The sequence below is a fragment of the Marmota monax genome, unplaced genomic scaffold (genome assembly GCF_021218885.2).
Source record: "Marmota monax isolate L192 unplaced genomic scaffold, Marmota_monax_Labrador192_F-V1.1 WCK01_AAM20220418_F8-fsc00013, whole genome shotgun sequence".
Lineage (NCBI taxonomy): Eukaryota > Metazoa > Chordata > Mammalia > Rodentia > Sciuridae > Marmota > Marmota monax.
Window position 1 is genome coordinate 7,749,439 of NW_026692202.1, and position 27,737 is coordinate 7,777,175.

A 27,737-nucleotide genomic window follows, 5' to 3' on the forward strand; every position below is an offset into this window, starting at 1 on the left:
TCCATTCATGTGAATGCATTACATAACCACATTAATGATACCCTAAAGTCTCCTCATAACTCATTATGAGAGCCAATTTTGCACCTATTTCCCCAATTCTGCATTCACTGACACTGCATTGGTAACTTGATATTGGCCATAGTGGGAATACTTAACCATTATTAATGGCAAACACTACAAACCAAAGCATCTTTACTTCCACAGATAATTATTAAACAATTACCCTCATATCACTGAACAATACAGAAAATTCAGTTTTAAGCCAATTTCATAAATAATTCATTAATTAATTTTCACATTAATTGTTAGATTTAGCAACAAAAAGTAACCAGATCTTAATCAGTGGATTATTTCACAGGAACATTGTAATAATATGCTATTGAACATATTATTTATAGATCTAAATGGATTGAAAGGGCTTAATGAAATGGTAACAATGATTGTTTCCATAGACTTATGATTTATTAATGAAAACAAATTTAAATTGTGAATAAACAACTAAAAAAATAAAATAATGAACATCTTCAAAACCTAGGACTTCCTGCTGACTTATTTCAAATTTACATTTGTAAGAGAAAATAAGCTTTATCAATAAGCTGATTGCTATCCTTAAAAACACATTTAAAGTAAAATTGATTCAATGGGGCACTGAAAAATTAGTTAAATTATGTATTTAGTTTATCCAAAATTGCTTTTCAGTGTTACGGGATTTAAAAAATCTTTATTGTAATCATCTAGTGATAATTTTAGCTCTTTTTTAATGTAATATTATTGGTTGCTCTAAAATTCAAGTAATTTTACATGTCAAAGTAAAAGAAAAGTGTAATTCTACTCTCAAACTAGAATCCACTTTTTAAATTATACAAAGGCTTTTACATCATCCCATTGCATGAATATCGGTAACAGTTTTTTTCTAAAACATCCATTTACCTAATCAAATTAAATTGAGTGGCTTTAAATTGAGAATATTAAGGAAAATGGCTCACATATCAATGTTGCAAAAGAAAACATAGATTTGTCCTATCAATGCCCTATTAATTTATTTTTCACCAAGTTCGTTTTTCCAAGTAAGTACCAAACATTAAAAAAGAATTACTTTAAATAAACATGAGCATAATTTACATTTAAAAAATTCTTTCTTAGACTTACAGATCAGAAGCAAGTGGTTAGCTTGCAATTCACTTGCTAAGGATTATAAAAGCAGTAAGTCCAGAATTAAAAGGCTCAAGGCAGACTTTCTGCAGATCAGTCAGGTGGTCATGTGGTATCTAATACTGAAAAATGAAACAAACTGTGCCTTTTTTAAAAAATGGACACTCAAAAAGTAAGTGATGTTATCAGTAAGAACTTGAAGCTAGCATTGGAAAGGTAACATTTCATTTTTAAGCATCACTTGGACATTTAAATTAATTAATATGCAGATTTAACTAATATGCAGTTAGCGGGACTATATCAAAAATAGCAAACTTGAGCAACCATAACATGCAAGGCACAAAGGGCTTTTTTACTAATAAAAATTTAACTATAAAATTTATTTTATAAGCAATTTCACAAAATTTAATAATTAATAAAATATTGGAAATGGTTTTGGAAAATATAGACACTCTTTTATTAAACAAATTAATAAAATATTTTGAAATTATATGTGTACACTACGTATGCATTTCACTACATATAAAAACTGAAGTATGTTTGGAAATCATTCAGTAATTTTATTTAAACTAAAATATCCAAATTAACAATCATCAAAATAAATAACTTAAAATATTTGATAGGTAGATTTAAAACATTATTTGTAGTATGTGTCTAATTTTTAAAAATTAGAAGTCCTAAATAATAATTAAAATAGTAATTTGAATATTTTACAATTAACATATATTTTCAAGTGGGAATCTTATTTTTACATCTCCATATACAAGTAAAATTTCAATTTTTGTTTTTTGTAAAACTACGATAGTGTACAAGTTTCCAAAACATATCTTCAGTCTAGTGAATTACTAAACTTATGTTGAAATATACCCCCCAACACCCTCCATTGTCATTACCAGTAATAGTAAGGGAAGTAGGGAAACACTTACCTAATTTTATTACGCTAAAATAATATTCAGGTGCATATTCTGAACCAACTTAGATGACAGTTGTAGCCCTATTCTGTTTATAATGTTTATCATGCCAGTAACATTGAAAACCCTACAATTTCACCTTTGCTTCAAATATTAAGTCTGTTAATATAATAGGAAAATCTATTTTAAATTCATTAACCTCATTTTATCATCTCAGATATAGTAAGAAACAGGAGTACATAGGATGTAAAATGTTTTGAAATAATTTAGGATCATACATTTTCACAAAAAATAGCAGGAAACCATTATATCTACCCTGGGGGGGGGGGGGAGATCACCTTTACCGTAAGTTACAAGGTACTTGCACTAAAAGTTGTTTTCAATTTAATGCACATTGAGTGAAATAGAAATAATCACTATAGTTTAAAAGGCATATGTACAATATGACTTCATTAATAATGCTTTTATTATAAAAAATGTAAGGTTAATTTGGGGACTTCCAAATAAAATTTCAAAAATAGGTGTCAAATTAACAAATTTGCAACAGAAATCACCTTACCATGTTAGGGTGTCCCTTATTATGCAAGGGTTAACTAGGAATATTTAAATTATAGATATTTAAAAAATCAATGTAATAATTTATTTTATAATTTGTTTTATCAATTCTATTTATGTTCTAAATAATATCCAAATATATGGGCATTCTTATTACTATTTGATAGATTCATATTTTTTCTAAAAAAACAATCTTTCTTTTCTCATATGTGTATATATACATATATGTGTGTGTATATATATACACACACATATATATCTATGGACTCAACAGGATTGATAAGAAAACAATTCAACCTGAGTGATGTAATTATGTAATGGAATGTAAAAAAAATTATAGCAATTACGGTGTTGTGACATGCTCTAATGAATGAAGTTGCATTGGTTGATGATACTGTATCTCCTACTCATTAATTATTTGGATAGAGTGCATTATTTTACTTAATAGGAAAAAATAAAATCATAAATTACCAAAGTTTTGTCCATACATTTTCATGTAATATCGATGACACTTCTCTCACATCTATAAATCATGGGGGAAAAAATCAAAATAATACCAAGTAGCATTTGTGTCCTCAGAAAAACTCTACAGTGGTTCTATTCTTTTATTACATGCAACCATTAAATTTCAGGAAAAGAAAGTTAGGATTTCCAGAGAATAGTTTTATAAGGCAACGATGGCTTACTAAAGTCTTCTGTCTAGATGCCCAACTGATAGGGTGTTTTTTAAAAGTTTTTTATTTGCAGACTACAGAGAAAGACACACTTCTGCAGTGTAGCTAATTAAGGTAAATTTTACCCTGGAATTAGCTGTCATTGTAGAGCAATATTCTGTTAATATGTAGTAGAAAAATTTAATAGAACATTCTTTTAAAAAATTTGAAAGTAGCCAAAGTATTTTTCCCCTAAAATCTGAGGAAAAAGCAGAAGGTGAATTTAACATCATAGTCAAAACAAACCAAGTGATACATTTCCATTTTCTAAATGCTTTCTGTCTTTTAAAGTCTATTTTCTGTTCATTTAGAACATTCTTCCTTTTTATGGCAAATTAGAATTTTAAAATGCAACAATATTAATTTCAGACTAAGAGAAACTTCCTATAATCTCATTTGTGGGGTTGTGGGGAACAGAGGCTAAATGAAGCACATGTTATTTGTTCCATATATCCAATCATTAAAAATACACAGTGATTGAAAAAAAGAAAGTAGTCAAAAAAATCTTTTAATAGTTCTCAAATATAACCTGGCTACTACTGACATGCAATATATACTAGTTTTCTTCTTTCTCTCTCTCAACAGCTTCCTCACATGCTCTATCATCCCCAGGAGAAGATAATATAGAAAAATATGCATCTGGGAGAACCTGAACACCAAAGATTCCACAGTCAAAGGACAGCTTTAAAACCTAACACAAATTTAGGGGCCATGTTTACCAGTAGAGAAAAAAAAAATGATCTATTTCTCTGCATTTCTCAAGATAATTGCCTTTCTAAGAGCTGTACACTCTCATTATACAAACACATACACAAAACAAAACAATATCTAGTGAATGTTGTTTCACTGGTTTCCTGCACAAGACTCTACTGTTTCAAGGTACAAGTTCATATTAAAGCATTGGCCTTTCTTAGCCAGGCATTTAAAATTTTTAAAAATCATAAAAGCACGATAAAACAAAATAACGGGTTTTCCCAGGATAGTTTTAAATTAAGAAACTCTTTCTTACATTGACTGAGAGGCCAAAAAGTTAAAGGAGAGCAGTTTTCTACTGAATATGGAAAAACAGAGGTGCAACTTTATTTTGAGAATTAAGAGGGACAAACCTACGCTGAGAAGGTGGCTTCTCACAAGTGTTTCACAGTACTCTACACTCGTGTGAAATTTAGGTACCTGGAAACTACAAAACATAGAAGCTTATTGCTTTGGGGGGAAGAAGCTTATTGCTTATTGGGGAACAATGCTTGATCTTCCTTGTCTTTTTTGACTCTCCAAAGACAACTCAAAAATTACTTTCTTATGGTCCAAAAAATAAATAAAATAAAGGATAGAGTAAATGAAAAGGGAGAGAAACATCTATCGACAGCACGGGAAACAACTGCCAAAAAAAACCACTGAACTACATTTTCTAAAATTTTCAAAGGAAAACACTCTTACAAGGGAGCAACATATCATCAAAATAGAGTGTGTGTTTTTTTGTGTGTGTGTGTGTGTGTGTGTGTACGCGTGTATGCAAACAAAATCATAATAAATTCATTATGAACAGAGGTACCATTTTGGTAGAAAATATAACAATTTAATATGCATTAAATTTCAAAGGTTTAGCATGCTCTAACGTCTTAATGTTTCTTTATGCACTGCAAATTATTATAACTGGTATCTGTGATTTAATGAGGTAGACATTGTGCAACTTCTAATTGGAAACAAAGCACCAAAGCATGACTATAGTTCTCAAAAGCTCCCTGGCCAAGATATTTATCCAGTGGACACACTTAATGACTAAAGAAAGGCAGACTTTTGGCTGCCAGGAAGCTTTGGACTCAATTCTGGTAAAGGCGCAGTGAAAGCCATAGAGGTGAATGACTCATTTATAGAATCTGGAAAATAAAAATGGGTTATCACTATTCTGCATTTATACTTGATTTTGCCTAACAATCAAGAAAAATTAAATTGGGGACTAGAGATGTAGCTCAGTGGTAGAGCACTTGCTTAGCATGTATGAGATCCTGGGTTCAATCCCAGTACCTTGTTTGGAAAAATAATTTGGACAGAGATTTAAAAACATGCAAAAGATATTCAAAAAACAATTATCCTTAAAATGCCAACAAGCATTTAATTTAATAACAGTATTATAGAAAATAAACCCCTTTAATCTTAAATTATCTTTGTATTACTCAATTTTTGTCTCAATTCATTTGTTCTTGTAAGGGTCTAGCCTAATTATAAAATTGAGAGATGAAAATATATTTATTTTTCCCTTCAGATTATTGAGATTCTCTTTTTTGTCCAGACACATAATTTAAGTCAAGACCTCTACTGCCTGAATTATCTAGATAATATTTTAATCAGAGCTGAAAATATGTCATTGATTCAACTTGGTTTCATTTGGTTTGGTTTCACTGTGATTCAAACTAAGAATGTTCACTTTACAACTATGAAAGTTATGAAAACCACTTAAAGGAAAGATGCACATTATTTTATGATGGATTTACCATACAGCAATTGAGGAAAAAAATGTCATTCAATCTAGAGTAGCCTCACTACCTCTGAAAACATTTTAGTCTACAGTTTGAAAGTTCATTTAATTTAAATCTGTGTTGACTTAGGTGTATTACTTGGAGAAATATTTTAATACATAATCAATTTTAATAATTTTCACATGTGTGAAAGGCATATTAATAGAAAAGCACTTACTAAAACCAAATTTTAAGCAAGTTCTAGGAAAATTGCTAAATTGATAGAGTTATAATACATGGGCTTCTCTGTAATTTACAAACTTCAATAGAAAATATGACATCAAAAATAAAAATATGATATATACATAAAATTATATTATAGAAAACTAAAATTTAAATTGGTTTCTGAGTAAGAAGTTGGCAAGTTGGTGGCATAGGCCTATACAACAAAATTGGCATTTCATTTTAATGTGACAATTGTCTTTTGACAGCAGATTAGTTTAACATTGAACCTCCCACCAAAACAGTTATCCATTTCTAACTGCATAATAATTCATTGCTGCCCTTCACTGTATATTAAATGTCACCCATCATTGTGATAGGACTATAAAAGCTACTGCACACTAGTCGGGAGCCAAGATCAAAGCTGTTATGCAAGCATGTTGGACATGGTTTTCTGAAGTCATTTAAACCATCAGAAACACTATGTTTTGAATGTCTTTACTTCTGAGCTCCAAGGAAATACAGAATATTTAAGAAAGTATTAGGACTCTGTAGGCAACAGCCAACATGTCAAAACTGTTCTGGTGAACACTAAAATAGTAAATCCTTGAGCAGAGCTGCAAGACTGTCCTCTACTGCCTAATCCAACATCAAAAATAGGTTGTAGTCTAATATTCTAAAAATCATGTAGGGAAATTCAGCACAAAACACACAGCAATTCCTATATTCTTTCAATTTAGTAAAACTAATGCTACATATTTAACACATTGGATAATCTTTGATTTGCTAGGTAAGAATGGATTAGTTCATACTGTTTGGATTTTACTCTTTTTTCCTATATTTGATCATATTAAGTTGTTTAATTAAACCCTATAAAAACTTTGGTGTTATAGTGTTCTTATCAACTTTGATATTATTTTTCTTGTTATAGTTTATTTGTACTTAATTTTAAAATGTCAGTGTCGGAAAAATATGCAAATTTCTGATAGGCCTAATAAATAATTGTTAAGATTGTATCAATCCTGTTGGCAAAAAATAAATGTACCATTATTCACTTCTTTTAGTTTTGGTCTTTCTTTATTGATCTCTGTATACTGAACTACTAAGAACCCTGGACCAAGATTTGCATGCAGAATTTCAGGACAGCCCTGCATGTCATGGAGATATCTATGAATAAAAGAATACTAAAAAGTAAATAAGTAATTAAAATACCCTCTTAATATCTATAAAAATGTAAATGGACTAATTTTTTATAAATAGTATCCATATCAATAGTACCTGTTGTTCAATATAGAAAATATTTGAAGCAAGGTGAAAAGTACCTCTTGTCAGTATAAAGGGTGGGTGCCCTAAGCAGCCTTTTATATATGACTAACTGCCATCTACATAAAAAAAAAAATCTAGGTCAAAGAAAAACAGAAAGGAAGAGGGGGAAGGATTTAAGGAAAAATAAGTGCAAGCCCAGCATGGACAAGGCTTCTTTCTAATCCTGCCAAGAGCTCTGTTAGGATACTTGGGATAAAGACATTCTATTTCTAGAATGCAATATCCCAAGCTCATCTTTTCTTTTAAATAAGTTCTAGCTAGTCATAGTAAGCATGCCAATTATGTCATTATGCTATAAGTAATAATACAACTGCTTGCAAGAGACCATATAATACAAAACTATATCAAGACAAAAAATAAGGCCATTTATTTTTTTGAAAATGTTGGTTAAATCCGATTAAAGCATTTGTTAAGTATTCTTAGATGTGTTACTTATAAATTAAAGGTGAGGGGAAATATTTCAAAGTCATCACTAAACCTAGGTACTTTTAAATCCAGCTTAGAAACATGAATTCTAGACTTAGTATTGGTTCTTAATTTGTCATAGAATTAATATTGTTGAACTGTAATAGAATAGACACCTTCAATAGGTTTAAAACCTAGTAGTAATATAATGATAACTAATAATCTACCTGATGTCTTATTTCCTTTTTAATTGTATGCTTCTCTCTAGTGAAATATATATTACAATTCATTTTCTAGGAAAACAGGATTGAAATTTATGGCATTCATAAAAAAATTAGGATGACTATATTTCCATAAGTTTACTCAAGGGTAATAGATATTTTATATCAGATCAATGGGCTAATTGTGAGATTGTTGATAAAAATAATACATCTGGTAGTGTTCTTGGACTTATTCACCTGGTAAAATTCTGACCATTATGGTAGCAAAGAGATACTTGTTGAATAAATTAAGGAATAGATGAAAAATGGTTTTTAATATTTTTGGGGGCCCTGATAAGTCCTTACTGGAGAATCAAAAAAATTATTTGACTTATTGAGTAAGTGATTGGTGGAATAATAAAAAACAAAGTGAAATCACAAAAAAAACGAAGATGCAGCTTGGTAGATAGAAAAATATAGAAAATTGATTATAACAATAATAGAAATAATATCAGATGATGACAAAAGCAAAAATAAAAATAAAAATAATAGCAATTAAAGTTTTGACAGTATTTAAATCATTTACTATAGTTTTGAAAACTTTATTTTTGATATATTTTAGTTTTCATTTCAAAATGTGTTATGTAATATCCTAAACTTCAATATAACATAATAATATCTGAAGATGAATCCTGTTATTTTGACCTTTGCTTCTATGATTTTCAAGGAACATTAGATGCTTATCTAAGACTTCTTTTAAATGTAATTTTTCTTTTCTCTGTAATTGTCCAGGAGATAAAAAATATACATAAGGCTAAACAAAATACCAAATTTATTTTTATATCAATAATGACATCAAGAACATACTTTTCTTTATATGATATGGCATAATTTTAACTGATGTATAAAAACAAAATACTACATGTATTTGAAATTCTAACAAAATGTATGATTCACTTCTAATTCAACTTATAAGTTCTATAATTAAAACTTGGACATTTTATCTAAATTTGTACCTCATAAACTCCTTTCATTCTAGCAATAGTTCAATACCATGTCAAAATAGATTTTAATCATTTGAAATTCATTTGAATTTGGAGGTTTAGTTTAGAATTAAAATTGAATCTATTTTAATATTTTTCTTTTTACCTAAGTTTTTAGTTTTTTTTCAAATTTGAAAATGTTTTACAGAAAATATTTTAATATTGAGAATATGTAACGCATTCCACATTATTTATTTATTTAACAAGAGTAACTACATTATTGATTATTTCACATATGGTATTTAGCATTATTATTGAGTAGTATATCTACTAATTTCTCCTTAAATAAAGATTTTACCCTAAAAAAAAGTATTTGTGATGGTTTGTTTTCACATTGTTTAATAAGAAGCTGGAGTAGATTCATTTTCAAATCCATTCATTTAATAATTAATACAAATATACTGGTAACAAAATTAAATTAAAGTCACTAGAACATGGCAGAGCCCTTGAATCATGTTTTCAAATGGAATGACCTCGATTTATTTCTTTTGTATAAATCGCTACAGGTTGCCATATTTATGTACATATTAACCAACACAGGTTACTACAATTTAATAATATTCCTTTTGGTGGTTTATAAAAGTTGGATTTATAGAAATATTTTTTTTAAATTAGAAAGTGTATATATACATATATATATATATATATATATATATATATATATATATATATAATATGTCCCTATTAGGTATTAAAGCTAGGAAAGAAAAGAAATATTTTGGTATTTACTTTTGATTCTAAAGTCTCTGCTTGAGAGCTCCAAAAAACTACTGTTAGATTCAGCTACCTCAGAATTGTCTCAGGGCCCTTTCTCATTTATAGACTATTTATAGACTTACTTTTTGCCAATGTAATAAAGAAGAAGTGGATGCATGCAGACATCAAGAAAGGCTTTTTCCATATATTTGAGTCTTTTTAAATTTTTTTCTGTTTTACCTGTGTACTAAGGGAAGTGGTTGGTATTGGTCAATATAAAATGATATAATTGGTCTGAAGGTACTCAAAAATCAGAAGGCTTTTTTTTTTTTTTATTTTCATGCAATATGGAAAGAGTTGGAGTTAAAATGTTTATAAAGAAGCCTAAACTTCTATGGAATTTTAACAGGATCTGCCATACAGCTTCAAATACTATAAGTTACATAGTTCCAATTCATATTTTCTGGAAAATGCAAACAATAGTTCTCTGAAGTATTCAAATTTTAATATTGAACCAGTTATGCAAAACCAGATACACTTATATAATATTTGTGTATAAATATACCAAAAATATGTCAAAATATAATTCCACATCGATAATTAATTTCATTCCTTTTTAAACGGAATGAAAGAAATTTTTTTATTGTTAGAAAAAATACATGACTTTATCAGAAAAAGAATAAGTTCATGGAAGGACAAACATCCTTAATGATAAAAAGAATTTAAAATTATTTATTGAAAGAATTAGTATAATATGATTGAAAATAACAATTGTGTATTTAATATTGATTATAGGGCACAGAAGCATATGTAATTATACATCACAAGAATTTTTTCAATATGAAAAATAATATATACAATTCTAACTTAGTTTTGATTCAAAACTATTCTTTTGATATTTAATAGACTATAAAATTTCAAAGAACATAATGAGTATATGGTCTTCAGTGTAACAATAGAATTTTCAGTCCTGAGGCATAATTCGAATCTTCTTAAATAAGATCCAAAAAAAAAAAAAAGAAATGATATTGAAATGATCTATTAATTGCAAATTTGACAATGAGTTAAGCATGAATGAAAATTTTTGTAAATTTTCACCTCCAAGAACAATGAAGTAGGAAAATCAACGAAGATTAAGCTGTATCAAAGATCATGATCTTAAAAGTCATTAAAATGTGAACTTATATAGTTTAAGTTAGGCATTTGAAATTCTGATCCTATGATCTGGCACATATATTATCTTTCAGTGTCAATAGGCAATTTGTTGTAGTGACATATTTATTCTGTAAAAAAAAAAAAATGACAAGTTTTATGTAGAAAAACTTTTCTTTTTATATTTTTATATTTAGAATGTTTAAACCAGCCTTGGTCACATAAAAAGAAAGGGTCTCTTAAAATTATACTACTTTGTTTTTCTTTAGGACTGAATTATGAATTCAAGTTAGTGAAATATGGTATCTTTTTCATTCAAAATAAATAAGAAATTATTCTCTTACCTTAGTAATTTGGATTGATTTTTCAGTTCTAATTAGGAACAAAACAACCTACCACACTTATAGCTTACTGACAGAACCAGCATGCTTTTTGCCCAAAAAGGCAATAGAATACATTGTAATAAGTGAATGTGACTCTTAAAACTTCATTGTTATTTAGCACCCCATAGGAAATAAGAAAAAAAAGTAATAAAATCGATTGTGACTTTTGACAATCATTAGTTAGAAAAAGGAGGTAACAATTGCCAAAAAAATCACAAAAGTGAGCATGTTACCTGGCTATGACAAAGAGCACACAACTGACACCCAAGTAAGCCAGCAGAATATACATCCAGATATCAGGGGAGAGAGGATTCAGGAAGGAGAAGACGCCTGGGTTTGTACCATTGGGCTTGCGGTACAAAATACTTATTCCAAGTGTCATAAAGGGCTTGGAAAAGTCGATGACCTTCTCTCGAACGTAGGTAATAGCCAGTGGTGCAACTGCAAGGTCAGCTTTCTGTAGAGAGAAACATAAAAAGGAAGAAAAAAGAAAGAGAAAAATTGCTTCTAAGTCACAAGAGAAAACTCAATGACTAAATTAAACATATTTTACACTTAAATGATTTTTTCAGTAATGATCATGCTAAAATTTAAAGCATTTTTCACTCTGATGTTAAGCATTTGATTTATTTGCTACTCATTTCTATATGCTTCCAGAATAGCACATCAGCATTTCATAACTAGATATAGAAAAAAACACTATATAGGATGAAAAACTGGAGAAATTGTAGATTCATCACATGAACAATTATGCTACTGAGACTTTGCGTAATTACTTTTATTTTAAGCTCTAAAAACTCATTTAATATCAATTATCATTCTGAATATGTTGGTCAAATTCTAGTTGCAATAACTACATGAAAAAAAAATAGATAGGAATCAAGAAAGATTTTCTTGGGTTTGCTACCATGGAAGAGTGCAGTTAAAATTTTTGTCATTAAATAGTTAAAACATTCTTAAAATCATCCTTTAATATGATTCTGTTTACTACCCCTGAGTTTTATTTCTATCCCTCTAATTTGTCTTATATTATTTAATGAAAATCCTTGCAGCACTGCTCAAATCGCATTAGGAAATGAGTTTTTCAATTTTCACAAAGTTGCTAATTTTCCACGGTAGCTTAAATATGTTAAATTACTAATGCTTTTCACTCATCATGTTATAACCATCTGTCAAGGCTGAATTTATGCTCTAATACATCGTAAGAAATTATAATATTTTAAAATAACAAAGGCATCTATGATGAAAAGCTCTATTGCTACTTTCCTTTTATTTTCATAAACATACAAAACTTCAGAAAATAAATAAAATATGCATTTTAGGGAGCAGCAGAAAGAATTTAAAAAGAAGAAAATTAAATCACTATTCTTCTACATTGTTAAAAGACTTAGAGAAGAAACTTCCTTAAATTGACAAATAAAATTGTATTTATTGTTTATAAAAATATGTGTCAAAGAAACTTCTCTAAAATGCTGTTTGTTGACAATATTGTTCTGCATGTTTGTGTACATATGTGTGTTTTTGGTGTGGGTGAAGAAGGGAGCACTCAGATGCATGGAGACAGTCTTTGAGAGAATCTATGGAGAAAGATATGTCTCTAAAAACTAAGAAAAAAAGGTCCTGAAGGAAGACATTATCATTGTTATATTCATAAATGAAGAAAAATATTTATTTAAGAATAGTAATTGCTAATGCTCTTGTAGTCATTCACTGTGAAACTAGTACTGTGTTAAGAAATTCACATGAATTATCATATTTAATATTCACACAATCAACTGTTATTCTCTTTCTCAGAAAAGAAAACTGAAACCTTTAGAAGTTAGACAATGTTTTAATTGCCTTAGAGCTAAATTTGCATTAGGCCAGGATATAAATGCAAGCCACATCACTCTATGCCTTACCCATGCCATGCATTTCAGAAACCAGCAAAGGAATCATAAAAAGTCATCCATTAATTCATGAAATGGTGTGTAGATATGGAAAGGGAAAATATAGAAACAAGACTAGCAATTAATAAATTACAATTTCTGAGAATTTAGAGGACAGATGCAGTGTTCAGGCAGAGGGAATGTCCTCCACAAGAAGGAGACAGAAGGCAAGAAAGTAAAATGAGTTTTAAAAAACAAACAATTTTGTTAAAGAAGAAAAAAAGATAGATTTTGACAAAAGATGGGGAATATAGTAGTTAGCTACTATTTTGGAAGTTGAAAATAGAGTACAGTTTATCTATGTGCTACTTCACTCTGGCACCTCCTCTCCTCCTAAGGTACATGAAAAGCAAAATATCATCATACACAAAAATCTAAGTGAAAATGCTTTATAAATAGTAAACTTACTTAAATTTACAAATAAAATTATATCTATTGTCTACAACATGTTTTGAAATATATCTATATGTATATATATTTATGAAATAAATAAATATTTCTAACTAAGTTCTCTAGGCATATATTAAGAGGAGGGACTAAACATATGTCAAATTTCAAATTTACATAGCATTGCCTAAAGTAAAAATTCTATCCTAACTGTAAAATAGAAAAAAGGTTAAAACTTAAATAAGAAATTTAATTTTCAAGTATAAAATAATAGCCATTTGAAACAAAAGATATAAGCAAATCCTTTGAAACATCTAATACAAAAATAAATGGATAAATAATGTGTTACATCCACATAATGACATATTATTAAATTGTAAAAAAGAAATGAGCTATCAAGTGATGAAATGACATTAAATGAATATCCTAAGAGAAAGATACCAGTCTAAACGTTCTACATATTGCATGATACCAAATATATAGCATTATGGAAAAGGCAAAATTACAGAAGCAGGAAAAATAATCAGTGATTTCCAAGGATTCATGAGTAAAGAAGGAGTAATGAAAAGGTAGAACATGGCTCATTCTTAGGGTATTGAAACTATTCTGAAGGCTACTGTAATGGTTGATACAAGCATACATTAATCAAAAATCATAAAATTGCATAATACAAAGAGTAAACCCTAATATAAATGAACTTTAGCTAAAAATATATGTGGCAATATTGTTCATCAGTTGTAATATGCTATACTAATGGAAGGTCTTAATAACAGGGAAACTTTTTTTTCTGTATTGTGGTTGATGGGAAGGTGATATGGAGAAACGACTTTCTATATAATTTTTCTACAAGCCTAAAATTCCTCTAAAATTTAATTTATCATATCCTCATTTAGTATGACTTAAGAAATTATGCTGATTAGATAGAATTTGAATTTTACTATTAATTGTGATATGAGATTGATCAAATGTCAATTATCAAAAACAGTTTTTAATTGCACACTAAATATATTTTAACATCCAATTAAGAAATAAAGTCTAGGACCATCTTGAGCAGTGAAAATGAAAATTTATTTATACATAGTTGTATTTTCTATTAATAAGGTCCAACTTCATTACAAGTATCTTAATAATAAAATAATTATGAAATCTAATAAAAATTTTATTATTATATTAAATGTGTTCAAAAAGACAGTTGTGGTACTTACTCATTAAATGCCATGTTATTAAAGTGGTTAGAGATAAGAGCCTAATAGTACAAGTGAATAATCCAAAAGCATATTAACCAAAAGGTTAATATGATTTAATGAAAATATTAAGTAGTTATTTTTTTATTTTAAAGAATTATAAAATAATCTTGCCTTAGGAAAAAATTGACATTTTTAAAGGATCATTTCAGCAAAATAAAAAACAATAAGTTGTTCTATCTCATATGAATGATACAAAGGAAAGGGAGCACTCACCTCTAATTGACTGTGTCAGGGAAGCCCTTGGTGAATAATAACACTGGTATTTGTAGTTTGAAGTCTGAGTCTAAATTGGCCAAGCCCTGAATTGGAAGCATGGCAGAAATACGAATATCATAGTAATAACTAGTATTGTATACATCTTTTATGGACCAAGACTGTGCTATATTCTTTATCATTATCACTTCCATTATCAATTCCATTAATCCTTTTTACAAATGAAAACCCAGTGTAGTTCACATGAAATATGAGACTATAAGAAATTATTACCCACAAGTGACAGATTTACTCATTTCCCACAACTTTTCTCTACAATTATTTAAGCATTATGACAATTTTACTTCTATACTGGTTGTGTATTTCACTGACCAAAGTGATCCTCCCTTTTCTGTGATATCCAAATTCTATAGGATATACATCTGTGGTTTCCTTCTTCCTGTGGAAACTTCCGGAAGCTTCTGTCCACATTAATTTCAGTGATTTTTGATTGGGATAGCATTTATGAACTAATCTATAGAACTTAACATGGAAAAATGTTTTAGGTTGTGTTACTTCTGATGATTTTACATTGATGTCAGCCAATGTGATATGAGAGATTTGAATGTGCATGTTATTTTATTTGTGTTGCCTATGAGGGTATAAACACTTCACAACCTACAGGCATTTCCTTCAGTTAAAGTACATAGCTCTGAACTGAAGCAATTATAAGGCATCCCTCCCTGGAAATTTCATAGTTACCTAGGTAGCAGCTATCTTTCTAAATTAATAAGTATTAATTTATTATTCTAACTTTCTATGTGAAACTCTGCCAAATTGTTTTATTCATCTTTATGATTATAATGAACCGAACATCCCCAAGGCACTGGATGCAATCTGACACAAAGGAACTGCCTAGAATGTTTGCTGAATTCAGTTTCAATTAAACTTATTAAAAATTTCAAAAGAATTAAAGAAAAGTACTTAGAGAATTTTTAAATTAAACTTTTTTTCCAGTTTTACCCTAGAAACAAAATGTATTTCTATACTAATATAACTCTAAGTTTACTGCCCATTTAGGGAAAACAGAATAATTCTTTTTTAGTGATATAGCTAATATAGTATCCCATTCCTTAAAGTCTCACAGAATATTGGTAAAAACTATACAACAAATACATTGTACAAAACTTAGATAACAAAGTATATCTGCAAAAATGATGTGATGACTCCAAATATAATGATGCTATGAAAACCTTCTTTATGGAGCATCAATAATCAAAAAACACTATTATGATTTAGATATGAGGTGTCCCCAAAAGCTCATATATGGTACAATAAGAAGGTTCAGAGGAGAAATGATAGGGTTGTGAGAGCCATAATGTAATCAGTGAATTAATCCCCTGATAGAGATTAACTGAGAAATAACTAAAGTTGTGAGGTGTGTCTGGAGGAGGTGGATATTGGAGGTGGACATTGGAGGCATGGTTTTGGGGTATATTTTTTATCTGGCAAGTGGAATCTGTCTCTCCGCTTTCTGATCATCATGTGATCTGCTTCCCTCTGTCATACTCTTTCACCATGGTGATCTGGCTCACCTCAAGCACCAAGGAACTGAGCCTGCTGTCCATGAATTGAGACCTCTGAAACCGTGAGCCCTTAAATAAACTTCCCCTCCTCCATAGTTATTCTGGTGGGATCCTTTAGCCACAGCAGTAATAAAGCTGACTAAAACAAACATAATAATATCATTTTCTGTAACATGATCTGGTCAGTAAAACATCTTATGTATTGAAAGTCTTTTTGAAATTTATCATGTAAAATCAATTCTAAGCATTTTGTTCTTGTCCATGACAATTGTGAAATGCTTAATGAAACTCACAAAATGAAGTATTAAGTTATGTGAATAAATTGGTGATATTTAGATTTGACTTAGTTAAGACATTAAAGCTAATTATGCATATTAATCTTACTGTCACATATATGTGTAGCCACACTTTCCTAAATTTTCTACAATATGTTATGTGAACAAATCCTTTGCCTCTGCACACTTGCAAAAAATGCGTTCACCTTCTGTGCACATGGCATATTGCACTATCACTGCCAACCTAGGCAGGCTCCAACTAGTTTCCTACTTCCGTGCTTGCACAACTAGTGTCTTTTCTCCATCCAAAGACCAAAAAGGTCTTTCTTTCTGAAATAAGTACTACATTATCTCTTCCTGCTCAGAACCCTCCAGTGATTTCTAGCACACTTAGAATCAAATCTACAGTTTACACTGTCCATCTTGGCCTGAAAAGTACTGAGACACAGTCTCTGGCTACTATATCATTAGATCCAGACTCTCCCAGTCCCATCCTCTCCCTCCCTCTTGTCCTAACAACTCTGGTTGCCTTGTTAATGCTCAAATGTGTACACACTTTCAGGCCTGCACACTTTTGTTCCCTCTCAGTAGAGAAAAGCTTACTCCTCATATGTCCATGTGGCTTACTGTCTTATTTTATTCATGTGCCTGTTTTGATATCACTTATTCAAGGTATCCTTCATTACTAGTCATTCTCTTTTTATTTCCATATTGTGGGAAATAATAAGAGAAATATTGTGTTTCCATTCTCTTCATAAAATGTATCATAAATAAAAATTATGTCATTTGTAAACCTCTTTCCACTAAACATTAAGTCCCTTTTGAGTAAATTGTTTCTGCTCTATTTTGTACAATTCTTTACCTCCTTTGCCTACCACAGTGCCTGGCATAGAGTGTATCATTAAATGAGAAATTTTAAATGAATGAATGAATGAATAATATTATCACTATTACCAATTCTATATTCAGAACCACCCTAAACATATTTCAGAAGAGAGTATTCTTGAGATACTTTTAATTGATTTTTCTCCTGAAGATTTTGTTTAGGTGGTCCATCATCTTATTTTTGTTGTAACCATCACATGGTAACAAAGGCAGGGACATTCAAGGAAAAACCTCTTCTACTTTTCCCTCCCATCACCCCATAAACTCTTCCCATTTGTTCGCAAGTACCTATCTCTGGCTATATGAAAGAGAGATGCTGTATCCTATGATTAATATTGGGATCATATAAGAGGAGGAAGAAGAATTTTAAAAGTAAGACTTTTCATGTTCAGGATTTCTATTTTGCTAAAAGAATAATCATTTATAACTACTAAAATATTTCATAATTAACATCTCTGTGATAAACTGGGTTTATAAAATAAATAAGAAATTACCTCATAACATTATATCAATGGTAGGTAGGTGTTTAAGAAAAAATTTTAACGAGATTAAAATTGCATGTTTAAAGGTGAGAAAAATCTACAAGAATCTATAAATTGCATTTGTTGCATACTACTGAAAACCTAATACATATTAAATTTCATAAGATTAGAAATATATCTTGTTACTTCTCACCAAACCAAATTATCATACATAGTATACAGTGGAAAGCAGACAACTGGTATAAAACATGGATATTTCTCTCACATTTGTAGGGCTTGAATAGGAGCAATTTAGAAAGAATTAAACAAAAACAGTAGTAGGTTTAGCTGCTGCTTCAGCAGCTGTTACTCTATTAATGCTTAAGTAAGCCAGCTGTTAATTTCAAATGATATAAACAAAATCTACCAAACTTGCAATTGATGATAGAATGAAAAATGAACTTTTAAACTGGTTAGTCTTCAGAAGTGCCATGACTACAAAATGATTCTATAGTTTAGTGGGTGTTTGGAAGAGAGAGAAGGGTTAAGTTTTTTGTTTGTTTGTTTATTATCCAATGCAGTCTGATTCTGTTGTACACTCTTGATTGTATGGCTCACAGGAACTAATATTCCAGCACTATAATTCTCAAAATATCATTCTTTCTTACTCCCATATTTCCATAGAATTTATGATTTTAATGCTAGTTCAGTTTGCTTAACTTCCTAGAAAAAAATATGTACCATGAAATTGAAGTATTTTTCCCACATAGATAATTTTATAAAAAAACAAATGTTTTTAGAGAAAAAGTCTAAGATTGTGTATATTAATATTCCAAAGTACAGTGTACCTATTATTCATCACAAGCATAGCACTGAAATAAACATCTCTGACATTTTCTGTACTTGATTTTAGATATTAACAGTTATGTTTTTAAAATAATCATGATGTTTTAAAATAATTTAAATGAAAAATTATTCTGGAAAATATAATCACAGATATGAAAATGTTGTTACATTCTACAATTTTATACTTATATTTAGACATGCATAAAACAAAACAAAAAAAAGCTACAACTTACTCTAATCTAAATTTATTACACATTTATCAAGCAAATACTTGAGTAAAAGGAGATTATTGACTTTTTTGAAAACAAATTTTATGTGCAAATTTTCAAGATAGAAATCGAGAAATAATTCAAAATGTTGCTTAAAATATCAGGTTAGTATTTGTATTTATAAAACATTCACACAATTTTTGTTACTAATTTTAAACTACTATTTCACTTACATATTTTTGACTAACCCCTTCAGTTTTCTAGTAAATGCCAGAAGCCAGGCACAGTGGCACATGCTTGTTATCCCAGTGATTCAGGAGGCTAAGACAGAGGGGTTAGAGACAGAGGCCAGCTTCAGCAACTTAGTGAGGCTCTAAGCCACTTAGTGAGACCCTGTTTTAAAATGAAAATACAACCTGGGCTAGGTGGCGCAGGCCTGTAATCCCAGTGGCTCAGGGGGCTGGGGCAGGAGGATCGTAAATTCAAAGCCAGCCTCAGCAAAAGCAAGGTGCTAAGAAACTCAATGAGATGCTGTCCCTAAATAAAATACAAAATAGTGGTTGGAATGTGGGTCAGTGGACGAGTGCCCTGAGTTCAATCCCCAGTAACCAAAAAGAAAAATACTAAAATGGCTGGGGATATGGCTCAATTGTAAAGCACCTGTGGGTTCAATCTCTGGTAACCCCCCTAAAAAAGAAACTGTTATGGGAAAAACAACAAATAACTGCTAACACTAAAATGGATGACTGTGAACTATAAAAGCCATTTAAATGGAATTTTAAAGTCATAATTCTGCTCTAGTTAACATCTTCAAAACAATAATTTAAGAACATTTGGGACTGGGGTTGTGGCTCAGTGGTAGTGCACCCACCTAGTTCATGTGAGGCACTGGGTTCAATCCTTAGCAATACATAAAAGTAAATAAATAAAATAAAAGTATTATGTCCAGCTACAACTAAAAAAAAAATTAAAAATAGTTTAAGAACATTGAATTCCCAGTATCTATTTAAAACAATAAGTAAATGATACTCTTTATAAATAATTAATGCTATAAAATTTTTCAGAATTAGATTACATTCAAATTGGACATTAGTTAATTTGTATTACATATGTAGAATAACTGTCACATTAGAAACATCTTTTGACAAAGGATTATCAAGATTCTACTATGCACTAGGTCTAGGGCAATGGACATGTTTTGAAGGTGTTTATGATAATCTCATTTCCTCAGTGCACATAGCATAGTAGGAAAGATTAACGTGGAAAAAACTAGAAGTGTCAAAAAATATTTCTATTGAAATCTGTATAGGTATAATTATGCTAAAATTGGTCTTGTTCTATTTTTCTACAACTCTCGACATTATTTCTGCAACCCCTGGAGTTGAAATGGAACCAAGACACAAATGCTTCACAGTTAACACACACACACACACACACAAAAGTGCAATGGACTCAAGAGGAAAAATCTACATATATTATAATATAGTTATAGCTCCTGATTATCAATTCTCAATTTGTAGATTTTTAAAAGCTATGCTGAGAATTCATTCTTCAATAAAAAATAATTTAGAAGAGTTGAAGGTTTAGTAACACTTGTAAGACATACAAGTAAACAGGAAGTCACTGCCAAACTACCTCTTTATCCCCTTTTCTAGATAAACCACATAAAAACAATACATAATTTTCCTACATAGCCATGTTATTCTTGCCTTAAAGCATGTGTTAGGCTTATTAAGTATAATAGAGCAACTTGTAAGAAAACCTTCAGTGTATCTTCCAACAGCAAAAGGATAACTTTTGCTCCACAGAACATACCTTTGGTAGAATTTGTTTTTTAAGCATATTTACAACATATGCTGAATGACTACACAAACCTTTATTAGAAGTGGTCCAATATAAAATATAAACATATTTTATATCCACTCAAAACCTGTATTATATGCTTAGAACAAATACAAATTATATATTTTATATGTAAACTATTAATATACACTGCAACAAAGAACTTTCTGCAATAAAAATATTTGAATATATATCTAAATAGGTAGTCATTATTAGTAGTACATGCAGATATCTTTATAATTAATTCTCTAAAAAGTTTTAAAGCTGTTTTATATTGTTCCAGTGTCCAGTGAAATTTCATGAAACTGTATGATATAATAAAGTTTTGTAAAGGTCTAATTATAACTATGTTAGTGGATATTAGTTCAAGTTTTGAAATGTAAGATAATGTAAAATTCTTCCATTTATTTGAAATCATTCATTTACTAACTTACTCATCAATTTATATTGAACAACTCACAGATTTATTCAACAAATATTTATTATTGAGTGACTGCTATTAATAGTAGCTAGATATTCATAATATGGGTTGAGCCAGACAAAGTTGTGGAGACAGACTCTAAGTATGCAACAATTAGAGAAGGCAATTCTAGGCAGGAAAGAGTGCTATGAAGTAAATTCAGTGAAGAAGATCAGAGTGGCTAAGTATAAAGGAAGATGTGCTTTTTGAAACTGGACAGAAGAAACCTCTCCAAGATCCTGACATTTGAGTCCCAATTCCCATCATTTCAGGTGAGAGGGATTAAAAAAAACCTGAGAGGGTCTAAGTGAAGAGTTCTCTTTGCAGAGGCACTTGGGGGTTATGAAGACCTGAGAGAACACGCTGGATATGCTGACAGAGGGATGAACACTAATTAGCTCTCCCTATCTCCTCCCACTTCAACATCCTGCGGATCTTCTCCAGAAAATCCTATGACTCCACACAGACACCACATAGAATTCAACTACATAGACAAAAGATTTTACCAGAGGAAATTTGTAAGCCATGCATATTGATGCATGCTGCCCAGCTACTCAGGAGGATAAGATAGAAGATCACAGATTTCAGGCCAGCTTGGGCAATTTAATGAGACCCTGTCTCAAAATAAAATATATAAAAAAATCTAGGAGATTAGCTCAGTGGTAGATCACCCCAGGGTTCAATCCCTAGTACAGAAAGAAGGAGGAGGAAGAGGAGGAAGTAGAAGGAAAAAGGAGAGGGGAAGAACAAGGGTAAGAGGGAGAAAAAAAACTTGTATAATTGCAATTCTAATTTCAATCTCTCTGTGTTTTTCTCTGCTAAAATGAAATAATACTGTTTAAGTTTATTCTTTCATCTTTATCTTATACATGTTACCTGTATAAACTATGTTGTCCAAATTTAGCTACAAGAAAACAATTTGCTACTAGAAAATATATATAGGTAAAAGGAGCTCTATACACTGTTGGTTGGAATATAAATTATTATCCAGCTATTATGGAAAACAATATTGAGGTTCCTGAAAAAACAAAACAAAACAAAAGACTGCCATATGATCCAGTTATACATCCCAGTGTATCCTTCAAAACGAAGTGAAGTCATCATACAAAAGAAATATCTACATGCCCATGTTTATTGTGGAACTATGCACAACTATGCACATAAAATGCATATATGAAGATATGAAATGATCTTTCCAACAGATATACTGATAATAAAATATGGTGTGTACATACAGAGGAATATTATTTGACTGTAAGGAAGAATGAAACCCTGTCACTTCTTGGAAAATGGATGGAAGTGAAGGACATCACATTAACTGAAATAAGCCAGATACAGATAAGCAAACACTATATGCTCTCATATGTAGAAATAAAAAAAAGAAGGTCATGAGCTGAACATAGAAGAGAGATTATTCGGAACTTAGAAGGGTACTGTGAAGAGGGGAAAGGGGGAGGAGGGCCAAAGGTAGGGTGAGTGGACATGATCAATGAATGATGTACGCTTGCATGGAAATTTCACAGTAAATCCCTTTAATTTGTGTAAAATATTAAGTGTAATAATAATAATAATAATAATAATAATAATAATAAAAACTGTGCCTTTGTATTGGTTATATGCCACACCACCTTTTAAACATTTGAGGAAAACATCTCATGATAACTCAGAATTATGTATTTAATAGAAAAAAAATTAAACACATTGTACACAGCATTTCTGAACTTGTGACATGACCATTTTCCAACTTCACCTATGTCTTTTCACACCAATCCATACAAAAGTGTCTTCCTGATTAATAAAAATAACTTCTTGGTATTTTATAAATGAACAAACAGCAATTTCTCTCCATTATATTTATTTTTTCTAATTATTCAGTTATAATAACAATGGGACCATTTTCTTCTTTCTTAGTTAAACATTAAGACCATTTTCACAATTTATTAAACTTTGTTAGTATGTCAACATACATAAAGATTTTGGCGTCATCCACTGGTATATTTAAATATAAAGGTTAAACAACGGAAATAGGAACAAATAGCTAGCAAAAATCTTTGTGTTAGTAATTGCTGTAGTTGAGGTAGTTCTTTTTATATAAGAAAAATAGAAGCAAAAAATAAGAGAAAAGGTTTGTAAGAAAAAGTTTCAGACTTTCTGTGCATCATTATATCAAAACTGTTTCCTCTTCTTCCTTCCTTAATCCTCCCCTCATTTTTCTTTCCTTCTGTCTTCCTCTCTCTTTCCATTCCTTCCTTTCTTCACTCTGTACTCCAGAGATAAATTTTGTTTTTTTTAATATTATAAAATTAAAAATCTAATAGCACATATAGTAGAATTTAAGGTAGATGATGAGCAAAGAATGTTTTATATTGAATGAAAATGGACCATTATTAAGTAAGATTTATATTACTTAACTCTGGAGTGTCACATATAATTTTGAGAAATCACTCTAAGTTCAAAAACTAGTTGATACATGATATTTTTCCTATGTGATCATCCAAAATCTATAACTGTAAATAGCCTATGTGCTCCTAAAAGGGGATGATTAAATATATCAGAGTATAGAAAGAAACAATTATTATGCATGCATTCTTAACCAGCATTTTATGGTATTTTCAATAAAATGGAGTGGACATGTACCATGTCAAATTAATACTAATATACGCAATATTAAACATTAGTTTAAATAAAACCACAATTAAAAAAATGGAACTTATAAATTAAATGGGTCATGAAATATATCACCAATCATGAATTAAAGATCTCAAATTTTAAAAAGTAAATCATAATACATAAATAAATAATAATACAAGAGAATAAAGGAAAATGCATATAAATATATCATGAAATAGGGGCCAGGGTTATGGCTCACTTAATAGAGCTCTTGCCTAGCACATGTGAGGCACTGGGTTGTATCCCTGGCACCACATAAAAAAATAAAATAAAATAAAGATATTGTGTCCACCTTAGTTTTTAAAAAAATATATGTCATCAAATAATGGTTGGATACTTGATGATTCTAAGAAATCTAAATGGGATTTTTTTAGTGTGCAAATCACAGTCTAAGTTTTAGTTTCTACATCCTCTATTTTAGTAACAAGTAATAAAAATGTATATATGATATGAAGTCAAGTCCAGGATCAGCTTCCAAATTGTAGAAGTGGGAAGGAAGTTGGTGGGGTGAAAATAAAATGAAATTGGCCATGAATGTATAATTCTCAAAGTCTGGTAATATGTACATGGAACTTCAATTTTCTTTTCTATTTTTACAGGTTCAAAAAGTTTTACAGCATAATGTTTAAGAAGTATAGAATCAACAAGAGAAAGAATTCAGGAAAATGTTAATAATATCTATCTCTAATTAGTAAAATTTGATATATTTTCATAGTATTTCCATGGTTTATAATTTTACATGAGACTATATTATTTATTTCAATACAGAAATACAATATATGCTATGCTCTTTAAAATCTATGCCATTTAAATTTCACCTTAAAAACCTTCACTAATCAAATAAAACACAATTATAAGCAACAAAGCAAACCATAGAATTTTATGGTCATTATATTTAAGAATGGAAATTCTGAGATACAGATGCAAAAAGTTTTATTTGACCTAAGCTTATATATAATCCTTTCTGAAAATAAACAAACTACCAAAAAATGAAGTGAGTAAACAGTAAAAGGATTATTTCACTTTGTTTTTAGTTTCTGAAATACAGCCAATATATTTCATATTTCGAAAACAAAGATAAATAAGTTTCTCTTTCATAAACATATTTGAACCTGCACAGTCAGATGGGGTCTCTGATATCAAATAGTAAATTCTATATTGGGGAAAATGTTTCTTACTATATTTAAAGACTACTAATTCTTATCTTTCTTATATGTTCATGTAGTTTTTTTTTCAGGAATAGGAAGGAACAACAGTCAATCAGATTATCTTTTCATTCAGATGTAAAAGTAAAACTTGGAGCAAAACAAAATTATAAACATGTTAAATATTCATGATTTCAGAAATTAATTACCATTCCTTTATTTATTAAAAATCTCACATAAATATATTTCAAAGTATAGTATAATAAGTTTCTATTTTCTCATGTGTGAAATACTATGACAGAATCTATCAATCAGGATTTACCAGTAGACTAGGCAGAGAGGGAATGTAAAGACTTTTAAAAGTGATCCCTCCCAGAACTATACAAAATTCCTCGAAGCAAGAAATACCCAGAGGAACAATAAGACCACAACTAATCAATATGACGAAGAGATCAGTGGAGAGGTTAGAAGAAGATTCATCAAATATTTGAGACAATGAGGAAGAAAAAAAATAATATACCTATTAATAAACACAGATTCTGAACTCATTCGTGACCCAAAATGTGCATTCAAAAAGACCAAAACCAAATATTTAGACCACTGACAGTATCTCAAGAGTCATTGCTTGGTGATTGGAATAGCCTTGAGTTCTGCTTCCTAATTAGAATGCTTATGTGCATGTGTGGTTCTGGCTCTTTGTTGTGGGCACTGAGGTAACACGGTTACACTAGCCCAATGGACACCATGATATTTTCACTTGTCAGTGAATCAAGACTAGGTATTTAAAAGAACCCGTATGAATATAGGAGCCTACTGGATAAGCAGCTTTATTTTAATCTGTGGGGAGGGAAGGAGAGAACATTCCTCTAAAGACATAGCTACAACTTTTCTTGTAAAACCAAATGTCATGGAAGTTTATATAGCAGAGTTCTTTAATATATTATTTCTGTTTGCAATAACAGAAATTTACTGTCTATTTGAAAATGAAACTTTTAGGGTTCAAGTCAACCTATCCCCCCCCCAAAAAAAAGGAATATCATACAATATCTGGATTCATGAAACTTTCTGCATCATTCTCATGATAATCATCATTCTCCTTGACCAAGTCATCGTTTGTACAGTAAACATCATTCCTAGATCATGAGGCGCTACATCTTCATATTCATTATCAGTGGGATAGTGAGAGACCCTTAATCTCACCCTTTGCTGAGTACTTGGATAAAAGCAATAGACACAAATTTTCAGAAAGTGTTCTCAATCACAAAACTTAGTCCATGGAGTTCTTGTCCTTCATCTTTCAGCAATTATTACTCTATCCCTACCTCACTGCAATATTTTAGAAGTTTTATTAGCCTAAATAATTAATATTATTTGTCAATAGATGTCTAGGAAATTAGTACACAGCTTTTTTCCCCAAAAAATAATATATCTTTATTTTCAAGGACTTCTCTGGTTGTTTCTCATAGATCACAACAGCTTTTTAAAATATAATCTCCCTGTGTGTTTTGCACAGTGGCATATATTTATTCTTTATCTATCCTGTATATTTAGAATAGACTCTTAATTTGAATGGTTCATTTTCCCAAAAATTCTAGAAAATCCCATCAATATTTTTAAAGATATGCTTCTTTGCAAGTCTTTCCACTGTCTTTTTCTTGAACTCCTGCTAAATGTATAAAATATCTCAATCTAGTCTCCATGGCTTTTAGAACTTTTTCATAAATTGTATCTTTTTGAATATTCTCTGTTGTTTGCTGACTAAACTAATAAGTATTCCACTTAACTTTCTTTTTGCATTCAGTATACCTTATCTGTTGAGGTTTTTTGTTTTAAAAATCATATTTTAAATTTTCATTTTGTTGCTTAACATATTTACATATCTTTTATTATTATGCAATTTTTAATGATTATAGATATTTTATAGGTTTTAAAAATATTTTGCATTTAGATCTTTCTTTAAAATCTTTTTCAGTCTCACAAAATGTATTTCATAAGAACTGAATTCATAGCTATTCATAGCACAGTAGTGCATGCCTGTAATCTCAGGAGCTTGGGAGGCTGAGGCAGGAGTATCATGAGTTCAAACCCAGCCCTAGCAACTTAGTGAGACCCTAAGCAAATTAGGAAGGCTCTGTCACAAAATGAGATATAAAAAAGGCTTGGGATGTGGCTCAGTGGTTAAGCTCTCCTAGGTTTAATTCCTGGTACCAAAAAAAAAAAAAAACAACAACAAAAACCAACAACCAAAAAAGAATTGAATTCATGTTCAGTGTTCAGATTGTTAATTTTCATGACAACATTTCATATCAAAACATGACTTCATTGTTGTCTCCATATAAATAAATAAATAAATCCTCACATGCACCTTTCTAGTGGTTCTGTTTTTCGTT

The 27,737-nt window shown here is 30.0% G+C and overlaps 1 protein-coding gene across 3 annotated transcripts in view; it reads right to left on the reverse strand.

Moving 5' to 3' along the window:
• The window catches only part of Grik2 (glutamate ionotropic receptor kainate type subunit 2), a 669,837-nt gene that overhangs the window by 178,510 nt on the left and 463,590 nt on the right, over positions 1-27,737 (reverse strand). For all 3 annotated transcript variants that reach the window (XM_058575396.1, XM_058575405.1, XM_046430718.2), the window contains one exon: positions 11,448-11,671. In XM_058575396.1, the coding sequence (XP_058431379.1) occupies positions 11,448-11,671 (224 nt within the window). The remainder of the gene's footprint in view (positions 1-11,447; positions 11,672-27,737) is intronic.